This window comes from Triturus cristatus, chromosome 7, assembly GCF_964204655.1.
Source record: "Triturus cristatus chromosome 7, aTriCri1.1, whole genome shotgun sequence".
Taxonomy (NCBI): domain Eukaryota; kingdom Metazoa; phylum Chordata; class Amphibia; order Caudata; family Salamandridae; genus Triturus; species Triturus cristatus.
Window position 1 is genome coordinate 1,714,842,550 of NC_140590.1, and position 21,094 is coordinate 1,714,863,643.

Here is a 21,094-nt window from a genome sequence, read left to right on the forward strand (position 1 = left end):
CTGCTCTGCATGGTGCACACTGCCAGAATAATGTGTTGTGCACAAGGTGGATACTGCCATTAGAAGGAACCGTGCACAATGCCTGAATAGTGGCCGCCTTGGCCGACTACCTGCTAATGTGTGGCACCCTGACGTGTGGTCCCCAAGGGCTTCTTGGCTTGCCCTCTGTTCTTTGTGGAGGTCTCAGGGACATCAAAGATCTCCCACGAGGGGCTTACACATCTATAGACCATATTGCGATGTCGGTCGGAGGCTTTCCGACCGACATGGAAGGTTTACATGCCGACCGCCAAATTACAATGTCATTGGCCAGTCAGAAGCCGAGCCCGTCAGCCAGTCAGAAACCGGCCAGTTGGAAACCGCTCATAATTCCTTAAGGACAGCGTTTCTGCCATCGGGATTATGATGTCGGCTTCCGACAGCCTTTCCATGGCGGCTTTTCTGACATGGAAAGGCTGTCAGAAAGCGACTTTTGGGGCCCATAGCAGGGCCCCCTTCACCCCTGGCCCTTCGGCTCTGGCCCAGGGGGGACCTATGGTGCCCCATACACATCCCTGCACCGTGAATTGCCTGCCACACGGTGCTGGGATGTGCAAAAACGTCCATTTTACAATGGGAGCTTGTGCTGCGGGCGGGTTTGGACCGCCGCACAAGAGCTCCCATTGTAAAATGGAAGATTGGGACTGAACCATGTGCGGTCTCCTCCTAATTGCAGTGTGGGGACCACCGACTGGAGGTAGGCCGGTTCCGCATCTGCAGCGATGCCTGTTGGAGGTAACTCTGACCAACATCGCAATGAGGCCCTATGTGTTTCTCCTGTAGAGCAGTGCCCACACCAGCGCCTACTTCGTCTGTGGAATCCTGACTCCAGTGTGGGGTAAGCGTGGAACTACGTTGTGTGCCTGGAGACCGGATTGTCTTGTCCGGAGCTACCAAACCGTGCCCACATCTAAGGAGTGTGGCTCCTGGATTGTGGGGCCTCAGCATGCACAAGTGTCTCATTGGTGGTGTGTGGATTCACCAATTAAGGGACACAGCATAGCCCGCTTCATATTCCATGCTGCATCTCTCGGTGGAAATCGCCTACTGCATACTCATTGCGTGCAGAGTCTGATTCACAGTTTGTGACCAGCGGAGGGAGGACACATCTGTAGTAGTGCCGCATTCTACCTCGTGTAGTAATACTGAACTTGCGACTGTGTGTGTGTGGAACTGGATTGTCTCGTGCGACTCGTATCATCGTGCACCAGAGGTTGTGCCGCATACGAGGGAGGTAAGGTGAATCTGACTCAGGGTTGATTGGAACCAGATTGTCTGGTGCGACTAGGATCATTGCACACCAGACATTGTGCCTCATTCCTGGGAAGTATGGCGACCCGACTGTGGGTTGATAGCAACTGCATTCTCTGGTGTGACTCAGATCATTGTGCACCAGACATTGTGCCTCATTTCCAGGGGGTAAGGCAACCCCAACTTTTGGTTTATTGTGACCGGATTGACTGGTGCTACTCGGATCAACGCGCACCAGACATTGTGTATCACTTCCAGTGGTGTGCAGGGACAGCTGCAAACCCCCTTTCACCTAGTGTTCCATCTTGCCCTCAGTATAGTGAACCAACTGCCCTCTCCTCACCCAGCCCAATGGTTTCGTGTTGCCAAGTAGTATCGCCTGTATTGGGTTGAGTGGTGAGAATAAGTGAATGGGCTGAGGAGCACTTCCAAGAGCGATCGGAAGTGGGTCAAGAAACTGCAAGATCCCTTCTGTGCTTCGCAGAATTGGTGTGGTGTCAGAAAGCAAATTGAGGGTTCTCTTGAAAGAACTGGAACAGCCTCTAGCCCGTTTCTGCTCTGCATACAGTGGGTGAACTTCCCTTGTGGTGGCCAACCCCCCCGTTTGTCGACTGTTGCCTGGTTACCCTGATAGTGACTCTACCCTTCTCCCTGGGGCCCCTGACTAAGCGTGATCCCGGCCTTAAACCAGCATTGGCAGAGGTGTTTTTTTTTTTACTCTAACCTGTGGGCAGAGTAGTGAAGGGGGTAACTGAGAGGTGAGGGAGGCATTGTGCCATGGGGTCTACATTCATATTATCAACTGACCTACCGAATATCATTTGCATCGCTTTGAGGGGCCTTGTGTGTGTGTATGTGTGTATACAAGAGTGCTTCATACGGATTTGCCGATATCCTTCGCACCACGTTACAGTTCAGTGTGAGAGCAGGAGAGTGTGTTGCATTAGAACAGCCTGCTAATATTTGCTCTGTGCAGCAGTGTTGTTTTACTTGGTTGGTTCATTACCCAACGAATACTCCTATTTGACATTGGTTTGACTCATGCGGCCTTGACCCACTGCGCTGCTGAAAAACGCTATAAATTCCTGTGTGTACACATTCCTGATATCATTGTGATCTGGGGTGCACCCTAGAAATGTATGGATTTGAATTGTGCTATTTGTTAGGGTTGCGCCAGTTCTGACAACCCCATAAGGTTGCTGGGGTAAAAAAGGATTTTTCCCAAGTGTGCATATTACTGATGTCATTTTAACACTGTTGGGCCTAGTACTGCTAGTAATATTTCCAAGTGTGATTTTTTCCCAGAGATACATGATGATCATGTTGTGTTAATTAATGTGTGTGTTGAGTACAATCTTTATTTACATTCACCACGTGTGAAGTCTCTTTTGTGACGCTCAATGTATTTATTGTGTGGGAGTGCTGTGCCAATGCTTTACACATTGCTTCTGTGATAGGCCTCTCTTAGTGTGGATAGAGATGCACACTTCCTCTCTCTCCCCCCCACAAAGGAAGTGATTGTGAGCCACAGAGTTAAACCACTATTGTTGAACGCCACATTCATTTCGCCAATTAAAACTGTCCCATGAATAGATTTGTGTGATATTTCATTCCACAGGCAGAGTTACTTTCGGTTCCCAGCTTCACAACTTTGTGAGATTGCTAAAATTTCCTGAACTTCCACAACTTTGGTAGCATAAAAATTCTCCAGCAAAACAAAACACTTTTCACCAAAATGTTATTATTAATTGTCTCTTGCTTTGTGAATTTCCCAAAATAAAAAAAAACGGGCAGATATTGAACGTCTACTCCCACCCCTAACCAAACCTGCCCATCTATCAACAACCTGCCTCTTAAGGTGTCACATAAAGTGTTGTCCTTACCCATCTTCGCCACCAGGAAGGTCTGTGTGGCCTGGAGGTGTGCCACCTTGATTGAGTACGTCCCCTCCACGGGGTCTGGTGGGAGGGTTAAATTCATTTCAACGAAGCCCTGGCGTGGGGTGAGGTCCCGCCACTGAGCGATGCAATAGCCATGGGGGTCCTATTGTGGAAGAAAGCAAAAACTTCAAGTACCACCCATTCCATCCCCGTACATCCAACAGTATCCCTTACAAGGTGCTTGGCTGATGTTATCTATTAAAAATACCTAAAACATAACTTCCCCCATATATGAGTACAGGGTCGTGATGCTGCAATTACCACCCCAACATTTTCCCCTAACACATTTTAGGTTTAGCTTGTAGAAATATTCCAGGAGTAACATGGGGGAAACTACAGCATATGCAACAAGCATTTGCAATGCAATAGGTCTCGCATTTGCTAGAGTTTAAACTATTGGCATTCTAAATGACAATGCCTTTTATTTTTTTGAAAACTAACACATAAATAAAAGGCATTGTCATTTACAATGCCAATAGCTCAAAGTCTCGCAAATGCGAGACCTATTGCATTGCAAATGCTTGTTATTGTAGTCAAGCATGCCCACGGGCTTGCCCCAGTGTCAGGGGCTGGGACAGCATGACAGCCATTCTGAGTCACTTTGAGGAGTCACTGCCAAGCCACAGTCTTTGCAAGGACCTCATGTCAGGACATGCAAAGCTCCCAAAAATACAATCCTGACAGCTCTGAAATGGAAACCGTTGCCTTTGGCTTCATGTTTCCCAAATTCCGCCACAATCCTGCGCTGTTCGCCTTCTCGTTCGGGTGAACATGAAGTGAGTGATGGCCCATTACTGCCACGCTCCAGACGTAGCTGTAGGTAATTCTCGCAGCCGGGCCTCGCCCTGATGTAAGAGGCATTTTGGCATCTGCTGTTCCAGGTTCTGCTAAAACCTGCTCTAACACACGATTTGCATGTCTGGTTTACGATAATCAATCACCAAAGACTGTTGCTCACGCAGCTTAGGTCTATAATGACTGCACACACCAGCTGACGGAGAGAACATTTCCGCAATCTCTGGGTACTAATGTACTGTTAGTACGTTGTCTTCATAATCTGTGAATGCAGGTGTTCCCGTGTCAGCTTTTGTGCATTTTTACTCCAACTCTCGGCAAGCAAGGGCATTATTTGGGTCTGATGGTGAGATATGGAGATTGACAAAATCTGCCATTTAAGTGAAGTTGTTCAGTTGCTTCAAACAGCCTATCGAAGGATAAGGTGGTAAAATTGCAAGAGGCATACAAACTACTAGAAAGCAATCCCAACAAAAACTAAACATCCTAATGGTGAAGGAAACAGCACTTTAAGCTCCAGCTAGTGGAACAAGCATTGGCCGCACGCGCGCCTCGAGCTTAAAGTTAAAAAAAAAAAAAAAAAGCCCTGGAGTTGTTTGTGTGCGCTCGTGCACTAGAAGCAGGGGGGAGGAGGGGGAGGAGGGGGGCCTGCGGGATTTACTTGCGGGAGCGATAATTGCTACCATATGGCGGCACTCGCTCCCGCAAGTAAATCGCCTCACGTGCACGCGTTGCCATTGAAGGCAATGGAATGCGTGCACGTGTTTGGCTGCAAGCTGGAGCGATTTCTAAAGGTCTCTTTCCTAAGCAGCGCATGCCCGCTGCGTAGGCGAGACCTAAAAATGGGTGAGTTAAGCAACCACTTTTGCACTAATTCCCACAATTTTTCTTCCAAAAGTATGACATTTTTTATTATTTCAGCAACATAACAACTGAGGAAGCCTGGATTATCAATTGCAATTAAACCATTACATTCTCACAACTCCACATGGCTTCCTTTATCCTCCCCGCTCTTCCCAAGTAGGATCAACTACATTAATGTTTATAAAGGGCAGATAAAAAATGCATTTAATTTCTCTAGAGTGTCATCATGTGCTTTTAGGTAACCTGTCAATACCCCTGATCATATAGCATTTACTATTACACTAGTCTCTATTTCCTGAATGACCTTGTACCTGCTAATGCCGTTTCCTGCCTCAAAACAGACCAACAAAGGCTTTCATATGCTTTCCAACTTACCCCCATATTGTTTGAGTTCCAACGAAGCTCTTCTAATGCATCCATAATTTACTCGACCATGCCCGGGTAATCCGTATCTCTTTAGATTTCCACTTTTGAGCCACTAGTTATTTAGCTCCTAAATGCATGCTTTGAACAAGTCTCCAGTCCCTTAAAGTCAATCCCATAATTTTAGATGACTCTAGGCCTAGTAATATAATTGCTGGGTCAGAGTTTAGTGGGTATCCCAATATGTTCCTGATATGACTAAAGATTTCCTTCCAGAAGGTCTGTAAGAAGAGACATGACCACCATATATGCTAGTCATCTCCAACCCTGGACAAATTCCCTTCAGCATTTCTATTCTGTATTGCCAAACATTCTGTTAGAAATTGAGGTTTCTGGTTAGAAGAGGTATACACCCTGTGGAAGCAGGAACCACAATCCTAGGTAGGGTCAGGAAGATGCACACTAAATGTTAACTTGGGCTCACCTTCTGGTAGCTTGGCACAGACCAGTCAGGCTTAACTTGAGAAGCAATGTGTAAACTATTTGTGAAACACAACACACAGTTACACAATGAAAATACTACAAAAAGACCCCACACCTGGTTAGAAAAATAGACAAGACAATAGTGTTATAGATCAAGACCAAATGGCAAACATCCAATAAGTAGAAGTAGAGATATGAATTTTAAAAATTGAAAGTGTCTGTAGCGCTCACAAGCAAAAAGCGCCTATGGAGGTTATCTCGTCACGCTGGACCAGAACAAAACAAGAGTTCAGGCCAACCACGATGGAGCACGGGCCGGGTACAGGAACCACGCAAGGCCCTCTGAACAAAATACCTTGATCCTGGTCACAACAGGGAGATGCGGGGAGCAGCCGAGCGATGCCTGGGTGTCAGTCCCTCCAGTCAAGGGGATGCGTCTATTTTCTTCACACAGTGATGGCAAAGTGTTGGCTCTGAAGACAAAGTGCTGAAGCCAGGATGCGTTGGTTCTGAGAGTGATGCGCCGGGTTTCAATATGCAGTCGATATTCCCACACTGCTGTGGTGGCTATGCGCAATTCCAATGCGTCGGTTTCTGGAGGTGATGCATTGGTTCTGAGTGCGATGGGCTGGGTCCTAGCCCACAACAGGAGCAATTGCATCAGTTCTGCTTCATGCAAGCAGGGGATGCTTCAGTTCCACTAGAGCAAGCACCTGGGTCCATTTCAATGGGCCAGGCACAGGAGCAGATGATGAGACTTTGATATCCCTGAGTCTCAGGAAACAGGAGGCAAACCAAAAAGCCCTTGGAGATCACTATGGGTTCAAGGCAGAGTCTAGCTCCTCCTCAGCAGGGTCAGAGAGCAGTAGGCAGCAGGGCAGGCTCAACAGAAAAGCACTTCGACCAGAGCAGCAGTCCAGCAAAGTGTCAGTACCTGTAGCAGCACAGCAGTTCTTCTCACAGAGGTTCTTTACATGTCCAGAAGTGTCTGATTTGGTGGTGTCAGAGACCCAATTCTTATCAGTTGTGCCTTTGAAGTGGGGGTGACTTCAAAGAAGGGTCTTTGAAGTGCACAAATGTCCATTCTTTCGAGTCCTGGCTCCAGACTCACTACAGGGTGGTAATCAGCCCTTTGTGTGGGAACAGGAAAAGGCCTATTCAAGTGTAAGTGCAAGCTCCTCTCTCCCATCCTGCCCAGGATGAGCCTTCAGGATGCAGATGGGCACTCAGACACAACTAACCTTCCTTTGTGTGTGGCTGTCTAGAGGGAATGCACAAAGTCAAACTGTCAGCCACCCAAGATGTGTATTGGAGGCAGGCTGCAGGCACACAGAGCTGTAAGAGCAGAGAAATATCCACTTTCTGAAAGTGGCATTTCTAAAAGAGTAATGTTAAATGCATCTTTACCAGTAAAGAGGATTTATCATTACTATTCCAAAGACATAAAACATGGTAAAGCTACTCCTTTCTATTCAGGAATTACAGTTTAAAAGTGTAATTAGGAATTCCCAATGTTAACCTATGAGAGCAGCAGGCCTCAAAGTAGTGAAAAACGAATGTAGGTGTCTTTCACTACCAGGACATGCAAAACTAAAAAATACATGTCCTACCATTTTCCTTAGCCAGCATTGTCCTCTGTTTCAGGGTTTCCCTGTCTGTTCCATTTGCTTATGACGGTTTTTAAGTGTTGGCTTTCATGAAACTTCAAGACTGCAGTGTTCACTTTGCAGTCACTGTTGGCTTCTGCTGTCTTCTCGAAGTGTTGTGAAGTGAGCTCTTTTAAACTCTAGATCGTCTGGTCATTGCACTCAAAGACTGGGGCTGCTTTACTTTTTGTCAAACTGTGGCTTCCTAAAGGCAGCCTTGTCCTTGTCCAGTGATACTTTTACTCGCCTCTTTGCACACTTATCATGATCAGTAATCCTAATCACCCGTTCCTCTCCGGCCTGATAATGCTGTCTCTGACTTCCTGAAATTGTATCTCCTGATGCTGTTGTTTACCTTAGCAATCCCTTTTTCTTGCACCTGCTGAGTAATATTTTGTTCTTTAATTCAAGCTGTGTTTACTAAGCATCATGCTTTCCATATGGGTCTCTTGTTATTCTGCCAGCTTAGCTCTGTGGTCCAATTACCCTAGAGTTTTCAACTTATTTACCATTTTATGTTTAGCCTTAGCAATTGTTTGATTCTAATTTGTGTGTTCCTGTGTCATGTTCTGTTGTAGCACATTGACCTCTCACATTTTCTATCTTTTGTTTTCTTGTAGCACATTGACCTATCACAGTTTCTATGTGATGTTCTTCAGTAGCACTTGACCTCTTGCAGTTTCTCTGTTAGAAACTATTGTAGCACTTTGACCTATTACAGTTTCCATGTTACTTTTTTGATGTTTCACATTCACCTGTCACTTGTTTCTATGTTATTTCTTATTGTATGACATTGACCTATCACAGTTTCTATGTTGTGTTCTATTTGTAGCATTTTGACCTGTCACTGTTTTTATGTTATGTGCTATTGAATCACATTGGCTTGTCACAGTTTCTATGTTGTAATTTATAGTAGTACTGTGACCTGTCGCAGTTTCTATAATATGTTCTATTGTAGCACTTTGATCTGTCACTATTTCTATGTTATGCTCTATAGTTGCACTTTGACCTGTCATAGTTTCTGTGTTGTGTTCCATTGTACCACTTTGACCTGTCACAATTTCTACATTATGTTTTATTGTATTCCATTGAACTGTCTCCGTTTCTGTGTTCTGCTCTATTGTAGCACTTTGACCTGTCACACTCTCTATGCTATGTTCCATTGTAGCACTTTGACCTGACAATGTTTCTTGTGTTCTATTGTAGCATTTTCACCTGTCACATTTTCTGTTTCACTGTATTACAGCAATTTGACCTGTCACAGTCTACATGCTATATTTCATTGTAGCACTTACACCTGGCACTGTTTCTATGTTATGTTCTATTGTAGCATTTTCACCTGTCACATTCACTATGTTATGTTCTATTACACCACTTTTGCCTGTCACAGTTTCTGTGTTATGTTCTATAGTAGCACTTTTACCTGTCACAGTTTCTATGTTATGCTCTATAGTAACACTTTAACTTGTCACAGTTTCTAAGTTCTGTTCTATTTTAGAACTTAAACCTGTCACCGTTTCTATGTAATGTTCTATAGTAGCACTTAAACCTGTCATAGTTGTCCTCATCAAAAACGTCTCAGGCTCTTGTGTTGTGATCTAATTGCAGTTGTAAAGGTCCCACATAGCTGTAAGTGTTTATTTACATACATGTATTGAATGTTTGCAGGCCAGACAATACGATTTCCTTGTCCAGGCATACACAGTTGTGAAGATATCTCAACAGAGTAAACACAGTGACAATATACCTTTTGACCTTAGATGAATACCTAATACCAGGAGGGTCTGTCTAAACTATCAGAAAAACAACAGAGATTTGTCTAATTTACTAGGCGATAAATCAACCATTTACGGAGACTGTACTTAATGTGAGTTCTCCAATATGGGTACACTTTCAATGTCATGAAAGATATCCCCTTTTCCTAGGAGACTTTAACTCTACTATTGAAACATGAGCTGGTGTCCTATGACCATCATTTATGCGACAGACCTTTACATTTCAACTGGAACAACACTTACCACGATTTCCACCAGGGGATACTGTAAGGAAAAGAGAAAAACAGATGGTAAGTAACTTGCTTTTATTTCTTTCTTCATGTTTTTTAACTTTTTTTTTACAGCACCGTATCTAGACGTTTTTCTGGCACACATGTTCTTTGTACAGTAGGAAGTGACTGGGAAATCGCTGGTGTAAAGCATATTCAAATATCTCTGGGCCTCCTTCCACATTCTCTGTATTTTCTGAGCATGTCTCTCCCCTGACCACATCCCCATCACAGTGTATTCAGAGGGTCTGTCTCTCTCATAGTGGAGTCTAGGGCCCTCAGTCCTTACAGTGAGTTCCTTGGACAGTCTCGAATGACACTGTCTTATGCGGGGTTTGCTTCCCCTCACAGTGATTTACTTGGACCGCTCTCTCACCTCACAGTGGATTCTGTGGTCTCTCTCTCTGCTTGCAGAGTACTTGAGGGATCTCTCTCCCATCTGAGTACATTTAGTTTGCCTTGCACCCTCTTACTGTGTATTGTATAGGTCACACTGTTCTTACAGTGCATTCTGTGAGTGTCTGCAGGGTATTTTATAAGTCATAGTGAATACTCTGGCTTGTCCCATATGGGTCACTTTATTCATCATGGTGTGTTTTATCTCTCTTTCATTTTTTTTACTCTTTCTCCTTACTGCAGAGAATTCTGTGGGTGCTTTTAGCATTATAGTTGACTGTCTGGGTCCCTAACTCTATAAAGGGCATTCTGTAGGTTCACCCCCATTAACTGTGCATACTGCTGTTCACTCCACCTGCACAGTTGACAGGTGAGTGTCCCTTGCCCCTTTGCAATGCATGCCCCACTCTTAGTGCTATCATCAGAAGTCTGTCTCCCATCTCAATCCAGAGTATAGAACACTCTTCAGTGAATTCCTTAGGCCTCTCGTTCTCCCTTGGTGCATTCCCTCACTGCTGGAGTGCATTTAGAAGGCCTACCCCTTAAAGAGAATCCTGCAGGTCTATCCTCATCTCAGAGCGCATTTGCTGGGTATCTTTGGGGTGTAATCTGAGTCTCCATGCTAGTAGTGTATTCAGTGTGTCTCTATCAGCTTGAGTGCATCACATGCATCTGTCCCTCTCACAATGCAGTATGGACTCTTAGCCTAAGTTTGGTGGATTCAGTGACTCCGGCTCACCAAGAGTTCTATGAGCTGCTCTCCCTACATCAATGCGCTGTGAGTTCCTCTTCACTTGAGGGGTGCAAAGTAGTTCTCGTGACCCATGCATATTTCTCACAAAACTATCAAATATGCAATGGTTACAAAGTAATAGGTGACTGTAATTTCACATGAAACCGCGATTTCCCTCTTTTTGTATCCAAGTGTGCCTTTCCCTCGCGAGTGTTGAGTCTCCCATGAGGAATAGTCCTGCAAGATAGGTACTCACACACTCAAAGATGGTCTTCGATCCCAAATGTAAAGATTATGAGAATAGAGATAAGGGAGTGAGAGGAAAGTAGAACCTCTTAGTTTTGCATTGGACCACATCCCATGTGCCCGCGTACAGCTCTTCAGTGAGATTCCTTGGCCTGCTCTATGTAGTGAATGCTTGAGCTGTGTATCAGGAACCATCTATATCTGGTACAGAGGGAGGAGGCAGGAGTTTTAAATGACAGTTGCAGCATCCCCTAGTTGACGGCAGGCTATGCAAGCATCTCGTGCTGGAGCGGAACATGAATATGAGCCTTTTGGTGTATTGGCCGCTGTCTCCTCTACTAGGGTTTTCAGAGGGGCATCCCATTCCTAATTGCTGTCTCTAATCTTTACTCTCTGTCTGTACATTGGGTGGTTTTTCACCCTCTTTCTGCACCCCTCTCCTCTGTACCTTTTTACTGCTGCCAGTGGTCACCAGCCCTCAAAGTGCTGCACAAACCCCATGCTCTTCCTGTCTGAGAGTCCCCAAAACAGACAGTCTAGCCTCTCACCTTCTCAGAGCTGGCAACAAAGTCTGAGTCCATGGTTATGGATCGAATGTGCACTGAAAGAAAACAAGGAAAGAGGATCAACACTCACAACTGCAGCAAATTACCTTCAGACCCACCCTCCACCCACGATGCTGCCCGCACCCAGAACATATACAAATAGATTTGAAATAGAAGAAGGACCAAAGTGAAATTGATATTGAAATATTTTATATAGCGCGCGAATGCTGAAGGCATCTTGGCGCTGATGTCTGCTACATTAAGGTGTGCACGGACAGAAACCCAAACATTTACATCCAGGAAGGGCCTATATGTGAATCAAACCGCACAGGAGAACAGTCACGTTTTCAGATGTTTTCTGAAACTTGTCTGGTTAGACTGAGCTTAAAGCTAGTAGAGTAAATTATTAAACAGCAGACATGCAATGTGGATAAAGCTCCTTCCTCCCCAGCCCGCTCTTGTGATTTTAATGACATTGATTGTCCTAGAGTTTGTCAAGCAAAGGGCTCTTCTGGGGCAGGACCAGAAGAGGTTTCTTTTCAGATATGCTAGACCTTTGCCATGGAGAGTTTTATGTGCCCTACTTAAGGCCCTGGACATCACTCTTTTTCGCACAGGGAGCCAGTGGAGGTCAACCGGAGTCTCCAAGACTGGTTTAAACTTGTGACTAATCTTCAACCGTCGTGTCGCCACATTTTGTTGGCCTTGAAGTTACTTGAAAGAGCGATGGTGACTGCCTAAATATAGGGCATTGCAATAGACCAACCTATATAGGACTAAAGCAGTGATCACAGATTTCTGCAATTCATATGGAATTAAAGAGAGAACTTTCATTAAAATGCACTGCAGAAAATAGGCAGAGGATGAAAGCTAATTGATTTGTGCATTAAAAGAAAGACTGGGGTCAAAGATCATTTCCATATTCCTGACCAATGAAGCCGGGATACGGAGAGGGCCAAGCATCTGAGGCCACCAGGATTGGTCCCAAAACGTTGTGTTCTTGCCAAACAGAAGGACCTCAGTTCAGTTTTGTCCAAATTTAGCATAAGAGTTTTATTGTTCATTCATTCTGCAACTGCACCCATGCAGTTCCTAAAGCAGTGTGCAGGCTCGCCAACATCTTTCGTGATGGGCACGACAATTTGTGTATCGACAGCATAGGCCACCGGGGCAAGACCAAAAAGAGCAGATCATCCCTGGGGAACACCACATGGCAGTAAAAATGGTTTAGAACAAAAGTCCCCAGGGCGACTGACTGCTCTCTAACGGAGAGAAATGACTACAGTAGATTAAGAGCCGGATGTCCAATTTCAATTTCCTTCAACCATTCCAACACAACTGTATAGTTCTCCTCTGTGAAAGATGGCAATTTACAAAAATATTTTTTTCCGTAAGTGGGATTTGTGGCGCCTGATGCCGAAACAGCAGCCCTGTCTTTTGTGTTTCAGGTGATATGTATTTCCTGCACTTTGTTTTTGAAGAATTCCGCTTGTCACAGAAAAGTTAACATGGGGCACTGTGTAGTCACATGATGCACAGGACAACCCCTGGACTGGATTGAAAAGTTCTCTTGAGTTTTTTGCTGGCTGAATTTTTTCTGAAAAATATTAATTTTTTCAATAACAATCATTTTTTTGTATTCATCAATAAACTGATTGTATATGGCCTTTTCTTCCTTTAGGTAATTTCTTCTCCTGTAAGAAGTATTAACTGTAATGGAATTTTCCTTAGGTCCTGGTCTAGTGGAGTGCGCCCCCTGCTGCTCGCAACATTTCTAACAGCACAGCACAGCTAGAGAAGGGCACAGACCCACCCCCTCCTTGGCTCTGGAACTAGACAACGTGACTTATTTGTTTACTACTTTGGCCTACATTGTATTCAGTGAGCAACTTTGACCTAAAAGATTGAGGTCAATCTGTTTATTTTGCAACATCACTTTTGAAAAATATTGCCGAAAATCAAAGATTGCCAGGACGTTCTAGAGCAGAACTAATGACGTTCCCCTAAATTCCAGCATCGGCCAAATTTCCCAAAATCTATATTTCCTCAATGTAGTGAATAATGTATGTATTTATATAGAAATTGTGTGCTGATGTGATACTAAGTATGCAAACCAGCCAAACGTTCGCACCCGAGAAGCAGGGACTAGTTGATACAGTATTCATGCTGGAAAGGAAGCATGCTATCACGTTTTAATACTATGCTAACACAGAATGCCCATCACTGCTTCTATGCCAGTTAATATGTCAGTTTGTGTCTACATAATTGTGCCATACTGTTCTAGAGTCCTGTCATCATCTGCTAAGGGATTAGGTATACTCCACCTGAGCGTTAATGACATAATTCAGTGTGCATGCACTTACACTAGAGTGTTGCTCATCGATTCAAGGAGGCTTATAATAAAAAATATGCTCAGCATCATGAGTGTTATGATTTAATGCATCAGAGTTGTGTTCAACATTCCAGTCTTTCATTGGCGACCAGTCATGCTCAAAAGCCAGGGTTCTGTTTACAATGGCAGGAGTCTGCTCACTGCAAAAGCGATTTGAGAAATGCTTTCAAGCCCTCAGACTTTCAAAGCAGGATGATGGCGACACCCTACTGCGAGGTCTTCTAGGCTCCACATTGACCTCCCCCTTAAGGCCATCCTACATGCCAAAGCATGCAATGTCAGGACCTGAAGAAATATGACCACACCTCTCCCACCCGGATTGAACTCCATTTGCACCCTGGCCGTCCCACGCCATCTTCAAAACTAAATGGCCCATCTACGAAGCCATCAGTGACAACCCTGCCTTTCTGGCTGGCAAGTTCCCCAATTCGAAGGCTTTCCATACAACCACAGCCAGAGCATCTTCAAGGTGGAGATTAAATGCAAAAAAAGCTAGTCAACAGGAATTTTCCTTCAATGCCTCTTAGGATCTGGAAAGACATCCACCTACCCATCAGGAGCAGCCCAACCCTGTTCCAAGTTAAGAAAGGACTGAAGCCACGCCTCTTTAAATAACACATCTTTACACAGTGACAATCCACTTCCCCCTTCACAACCAAGCCACCCATCCGCTCACTCTTTGACTTAATCTTTGCCTTTGACTTTGGTTAAGCTTGTGCTATACAAATACTGCTCACATAAGATCATTCAGACCCTGCACACATCTAGGGGCAGATACACTAAACTTTGATGAAACGCAGCAAGGGAAGTTGCTGCGTTGCATCAGAGGGAGAGAGAAGAAAGGTATTTAATCTACTAAAATATGGCTCAGTTCTGCACTCTCTTAACACTAACACACGTCTGACTGCCTAGCACCAACACACGCACCCTTGTGCTACGACATAAATGTGCTTGCGTTGTGGTCAGAGTCGTTTTTGTGCAGGAAGATAAACTATTGCTCTTTGTGGCTTTGAGGCTTACTCCTCTTTGTATGTGTGCTGCAAAATGCAGAGTGGAAGTAACTAGCAGAAATGAAGATATTTCTCCTCACTTTCCCATCGTCGGGTAAGTGGAACTAACAAGAGTGCCAATGCTGACAAGCAATTAAACTCTCTGACTGTAGAAGAAAAGTACAACAACTACGTCCGTACTAATTAATAGTGTTTTATTCACAATTGATCTGTTTTTTTACAAAAATGAATTAATTTATCAAGAGAATCTGATCTGGACACACAAACATGATGCGAACTAATACACACATGAAAAATGAGAAAAATGTTTTAAGGGCAACAATTAGTACATACAAAACGAAGACAAAAATAGATATAAACACTGGGACTCTACTGCCCAAATGGCAGAGATGCAAATCTGACAAGCAATCTTACACCACTCCTCATTCACACACACCACTCACACAAACAGTTGAATTTGATGAACCTTTGGTTCTAATTGAAAACACCAAAGGGGTCTCCGTACACATCCACTTTAAAGAAAGTCCCGCTAACTAAGGTGTACACAAACGTGTATTCAATTTATCATCAATTTGAAACTGCATAGAATCAAAACACCAAAAGCGGACTCAAAATACACATGACTGGAGAACACAAAAAGAAGGTCTACGTGTTTCGAACCCCGTTGGTTTTAGAATGGGGTTCTCATCAGGACCATAGCACCAAAGGGAAGTGTTTGACAAGTGCCCTTTCAGAATTTCAAAGGAAGGATACACTTGCTGTTCAATGAGACCCAGGAGAAAGCATGGATGAGAGAAGGGTGGAATCAATCCATCGCGATGGAATCCACAGGGTGCGGTCCAGCCCGCGCTGGATCCAAAATTGGGTGATTAATCACACACAGTGTGCCAGATGGGCGTGCAGCTATTTCTGTCACGAGTCACAAGCGGCGAAACTAATTCGTAGCTGTAGACCGGCATCTTAGAAGTCCGTCGGGCAAAGGAAGCTTCCTCGGGTAAGTGCACCATTTTGTCTCAAACCCAGTCTTAATGAATTTAGTACCACCCATACTCCACCAATGAAATGCCTCCCTAACGTGAGGTAATTTAGGGTAGCACTATGTACTGCATTGTGTTACTAATTTTTGTTTTACAAAACCACACAAAGCTATGCAATTCTGACTTTGCATAGCTTAGTAAATACCAAAATAGATTTTGCACCGGGAATGCTTTAGAAAGGTGATGCAACCCTGACGCAAATTCTTAGTAATTGTGGGCCCCAGTGCTATATAGGCACCGCCTCTCGCAGTGCATTATGTGAGCAGGGCAAGGCCTGGCTGTCCTTGAAATCCATATGAGGGGGAATCTCTGCCTCAACCTTGCTAATTGGGAATCCAAAAGGTGAATACTGTGGTACTGCTGGTCCGTGTGCTGTTGCCCACATAGAAGACATGATGGACACAGCCCTCAAAGGACCTTGCTTCAGTGCTAACTAAATGAGGAGCTGGCTGCTGCCAGTTTCCTCAAGGCCGGAACTGAACATGAGGCCCTGCAGCACATCTGCTGTCCAGCCATGTCTCTTCTGCAGACCGTGCCTGAGTGGAGGCACTCGGCCTACCTAAGGACGTGGGCACAGAGTACAAAGAATCCCTCTCTACCTCTCACCAGAGGCAGGAGGTGGACTGCCAATGAACTATTCATCACCCTGCATTGATGCTACTAGATCCATGTATATAGTAAGTTGTGCATGTTATCTAGGGCAAACGGGCACTTTTGTGTTTTTATATCATTTTAATGGATGTGGGTGTTAGGGAACACTTTATGATTTTGCATTCATGGAAGTTAACATGGAAACGAGAATGGGCAGATGACTGACTGCCATCACCCTCAGTGCACCTGTTGTTAGGGTTATTCTTAGATGGGTGTGAACATTATTTTAGATTAAATGGTGACTGAAGTGTTGAGGATGGGTGACACCCACAAGAACTAAATGACAGCTTCATCCCACACTTCTATTCTCAGCTTCTTTTGCCTAGAGGTCCTGCCTGAAGGGGTACACAAGATTTCCCACCACAACAGGCATTGAAGAGTGTACCTGTAGGGTGTCACTAGCTATAGTAAATCCCAAAGGCAGAGCAATGCCAGGCCTACTCAGAAGCCATGGATGAGTAAAACTCTGCTCAACCTGGTTGACTGGGATTTCAGACTTTGTGAATGCATCTGGAACAGATCAGCAGTGGTCTGCTGCCCTCCTGTCCGTGACTGCAAAGACACGCTTGAGCCCCATTCCATCTTATTGAAGATCTCCATTGGTACAGACATGCTTGCTCCTTGCAATGACGCTGCCTGAATGTGGGGCTGCCTACAGTCTTCAAGGCCAGGACTAACCCAGGTGCTCTACAAAAGCATTTCTGGTTTGCATGGTTCTTCTAACCTTGCCTGATTGGAGGCCCTGAGACAGCTCAAGGAATCCAGAATCATGGAGGCAGAGTGCCAAGAAGCCCCGGATAACCCTCACCAGAGACCGCAGGAGGGCTGCCAAGAACCATTCATCTATAGGTGCGGGTGAGTGGTGACTCTGCCTTGGGAGATCCTTCCCTCCCAATCTTTTGCTTGGTGTTTTTGTTCATCTTTGAGAGACTCCCCATGTTCCCTTTCCTGATATGCACCTTCCTCCACACGTAACAGTGTGAGAATGGCTTCATCTCCAGATTAAGAGACCCGAGTGCCTGGTTTTACTTATCACACATCAGCATAACCTGGAAAAACAGGTTTCAAGATAGAGCATGGGGAGCTCAACCTTCTACCTCAATCAAAAGCTGAACACAAACCACCTCAATTCTGCTTAAGGCAGTGTAGTATACTGGTACTTGTTGTTTACCTATGAATTGATAGCTTCTGGCATAACGTGTGCACGGGCTCGTGTACTCACTGGGCTCGTGCTTTCTTTGTACTGTATTAATTACGTGCGCGTGTGGATGTCACACGCGCATGCTATGTGTGGTTATTTGAAAAGGGCATTTCTTGAACTAGTATTCTCGTGCGTTACTTCTTCCCTGAACTATGTTCGGTACTGTGTTCAGTGACCGTTCATACTTCGGAGAGGAAGGACGCACTCCCGTGGTGTCTCACATTTGTCTGGAATAAAGCTTCAAGAACATCTTTACTCAGCGCTTCTCTGTGAATTTATTGGATGTTATTCTAACGAAGCTGTACATTTCATTTGGCGACGATTTTTTTCCTCTTTTGGAAACACTACAAAGATTTGTGCCTCCTACCGTCATTGTGGATCTTCTCACGCTTCAAGTAACTCTCCACAGCCACTTCGTTTCTTTCTTCGTTGGTTGGCTTCCGCCTTCAGGGAACGAGTTTCCGGATTGGCTTCCTGCTACGCGTCAGTTTCAGGCTGAGTCACGCCCTCTGCTGGTAACAAACTCTCACGGAAGAGTTTACGGAACACTCAATTCATTGGTTCTGGTAACAGTTGACCTCCAGCCTTGCTAAAACGCCCTTTCTGATTGGCTTTTAGCGCGTGAGTTATTTTCTCTCATTTATTGAAGGGAAAGTGATCGAGCTTACTTTGGACTAACCTGTGAAAGACTGCAAGTAAGTTTGCACACTCTTCACTCCTGCAATCTTTTCTTGGCACTTCTTCAGCTGTATAGTTACATGACAGCACATATATATATATTAGTAATTCTTAACAGCAACTTGAGCCTTTCACCTCAAATTTCATTTTAAATGGCTTCTCAACAAATATGTCATTTGGATCAATTTCTTCCAAGACAAGGCAAACCAAAAGAGGCATGGAAATTGTGGTTTAAATCTTTTGAGAACTATCTAGTGGCTATAGATGCTGAAGGTTACTCAGCCAAGCGCAAACTAGCGATTCTTTACAGTTTTCTGGGCAGTTCTGGCCGAGAAACTTTTGATATCTTACCAGTAACAATTCCACCACCAGATGAAGGGGATGGGTGGAATGTTTACACGGATGCAGTTAACAGATTGAACAAGAAATTTTTAGAACAGCCAAGTGTATTACTTGAGAGATTTAACTTCATGAAGAGGAAACAAAATTCAGATGAGTCCATTGAGGATTATATCTCAGTTCTAAGGAATTTAGCAGCAAACTGTAACTTTGGGGCTCAACTTGATACTTACATAAGAGATCAATTTGTCTACAGCTGCTTTCATAAGAAAATTCAGGAACGCTTACTTAGTTGTAGAGATCCTTCCCTTTCTGAGGTTATTGACATTTCTAAAGGGATTGAAAGATCTATTGTTACATCAAAATGCTTAAGTAATGAAAATGTTTCATCTGTGAATGCGATTCAAAGTGATCCTCATATTAACAACGCTTCTTACAGGTCCAGATTTGTTAAAACCTTTCCACAGAAACAAAATAGATATAATTCATTTTGTTTTAGGTGTGGGTCGAAATCACATTTAGGTGATAGCCCGATTTGTCTGGCACTGGGTAAGAAATGTACAAAATGTGGAAAAATGGGGCACTTCTATACTGTTTGCAGAAGCAGAAAGTTAGTCAGAGTCAGTAGTCTTGATACTCAGGACGGTTCTATAAATGTCAATGGTGAACCTAGTCAGTCTCTTGATGACAATCTTGAGAGACTTATGCTTTCTATTGATTCGCATGATTTGTCTGAGCCTACACAGAAGGTTAAGGAACCATTGTGTGAGGTTATTGTTGGTTTTGTTAAAATTGACATGATGGCTGACTCTGGAGCACCTGTCACCATTATCTCAGATACCCTGTTTGATATGTATTGGGGTTTTAAAAAACCATTACAAGCTTTAGACATCATTCCAAAAGCATATGGTGGGCAAATTATTGATATGCTTGGGTTTTTCACTGAATTTATAACATGTTTAGATCGGAAAATTTTTACAAAAGTGTTAGAAAAACCCACTCCCACACCGGAAGGGTGGTGGTGGTGTTCTCCCAGACACGCTGTGGTAGCTTGGCTCGAGCGGTAAGGAAGGCACCGTGTTAAGCATACGACATACCCACAAAATAACCATGCGTGCATCCGTTCCAAAAACGACACTACACCTTAAAAATTATACTGAAAATATATCTCTTTATCTTCTTTTCTCTTAGTTGCTGATTAAATAAATAATAATACAATCACAGTACACAAGGCTTCTTCTGTGGAAGGGTACGTCAAATAAATACTTTCTTAATGATTCAATAAATAAGGTAGATCATAAATAATCAAGGCATAAATATAAGTGCATTACATAACAGGCAATTAAATATTATGAGGCAATAAATACTGCGAGACCATAAATACTGTGCGACAATAAATACTGTGAAACAATAAATACTGTGAGGCAATAAATAGGATAAATACAATAAATACAGTGCTCTCAATAAATAATAAAAGCCAACAGTGACACTTGTAAATCAGTTCACATTCCTGAGGTACTTATGGGATGATTTGACCCAATCCCAGCTTGCAGAGATTTGGATGGCCTGAGGGGTAGACTCCCTGGCTTGGACAAGGCTGAGGCCTAAACTGAGGTAGATCAAGGGGGAATCTAGAGATCTGGCTCTCCCACACTACACAACCCCTCTGTATTAGTCTCAGCTCACCCCTGGCACAATCAAGCTGGTTCCAGCACCTCTCTAGCCCCTAGGATAGTCTCTCAGGGCTTCACAGGGCCTTAGGCGCCCTCTATTCCACTTACTGCCCTTTTTATGAAGCTCCGACGCCGCTGGAGTCGTGTCGACGCCGTGAGGCGGTTCCGGTTCGATGTCGGCGGCCTCGGCGCAATGTCAGTTCTTGACGACGTCGATAGGCGGTTCCGGTTCGATGTCGGCGGCCTCGGCTCGATGTCGACCTCCGGTTCGATGACGTCGGGCAGTCTTGGCTCGATGTCGACTTCCGACGGCTCCGGTTCGATGTCGGCGGCCTCGGCTCGATGTCGACCTCCGGTTCGATGAAGTCGGGCAGTCTTGGCTCGATGTCGACTTCCGATGGCTCCGGAGTGCGATCTCCACTCCCGACCTCCGGTGCTCCTTTCCTCAGGTTCCGGCGACTCCGGAGTGCGACCTCCACTCCCGACCTCCAGCACGATTCTCTTCAGGTTCCGGCGACTCCGGAGTGCGATCTCCACTCCCGACCTCCGGCACGATTCACCTCGGTCTCTGGCGACTCCGGAGGGCGGACTTCACTCCCCCGTCGACGCCGCACACTCGACCTCAGGTGTCTTCCTCCACGACCTCTGGTACTCTCCACGACCTCCGTCGGCGCCCTCTCTCGACCTCTGGCGGCTCCGGGTACGACGTCTGCTTTCCAGTCAGCACCGCTTCTCCACCTCGGGCTCCAGGTCTCCAGGCTTCTCGAC

At 44.7% G+C, this 21,094-nt stretch overlaps 1 protein-coding gene across 1 annotated transcript in view; it reads right to left on the minus strand.

Annotated features, from left to right (window-relative positions):
- LOC146812862 (alpha-2-macroglobulin-like protein 1) overlaps positions 1-21,094 on the minus strand; it is a 315,131-nt gene that overhangs the window by 223,999 nt on the left and 70,038 nt on the right. Inside the window, exons 4-6 of the mRNA XM_085619933.1 lie at positions 11,349-11,401; positions 9,400-9,420; positions 3,174-3,333 (exon numbers count right to left, since the gene is read on the minus strand). Coding sequence (XP_085476059.1) covers positions 3,174-3,333; positions 9,400-9,420; positions 11,349-11,401 — 234 coding nt within the window. The remainder of the gene's footprint in view (positions 1-3,173; positions 3,334-9,399; positions 9,421-11,348; positions 11,402-21,094) is intronic.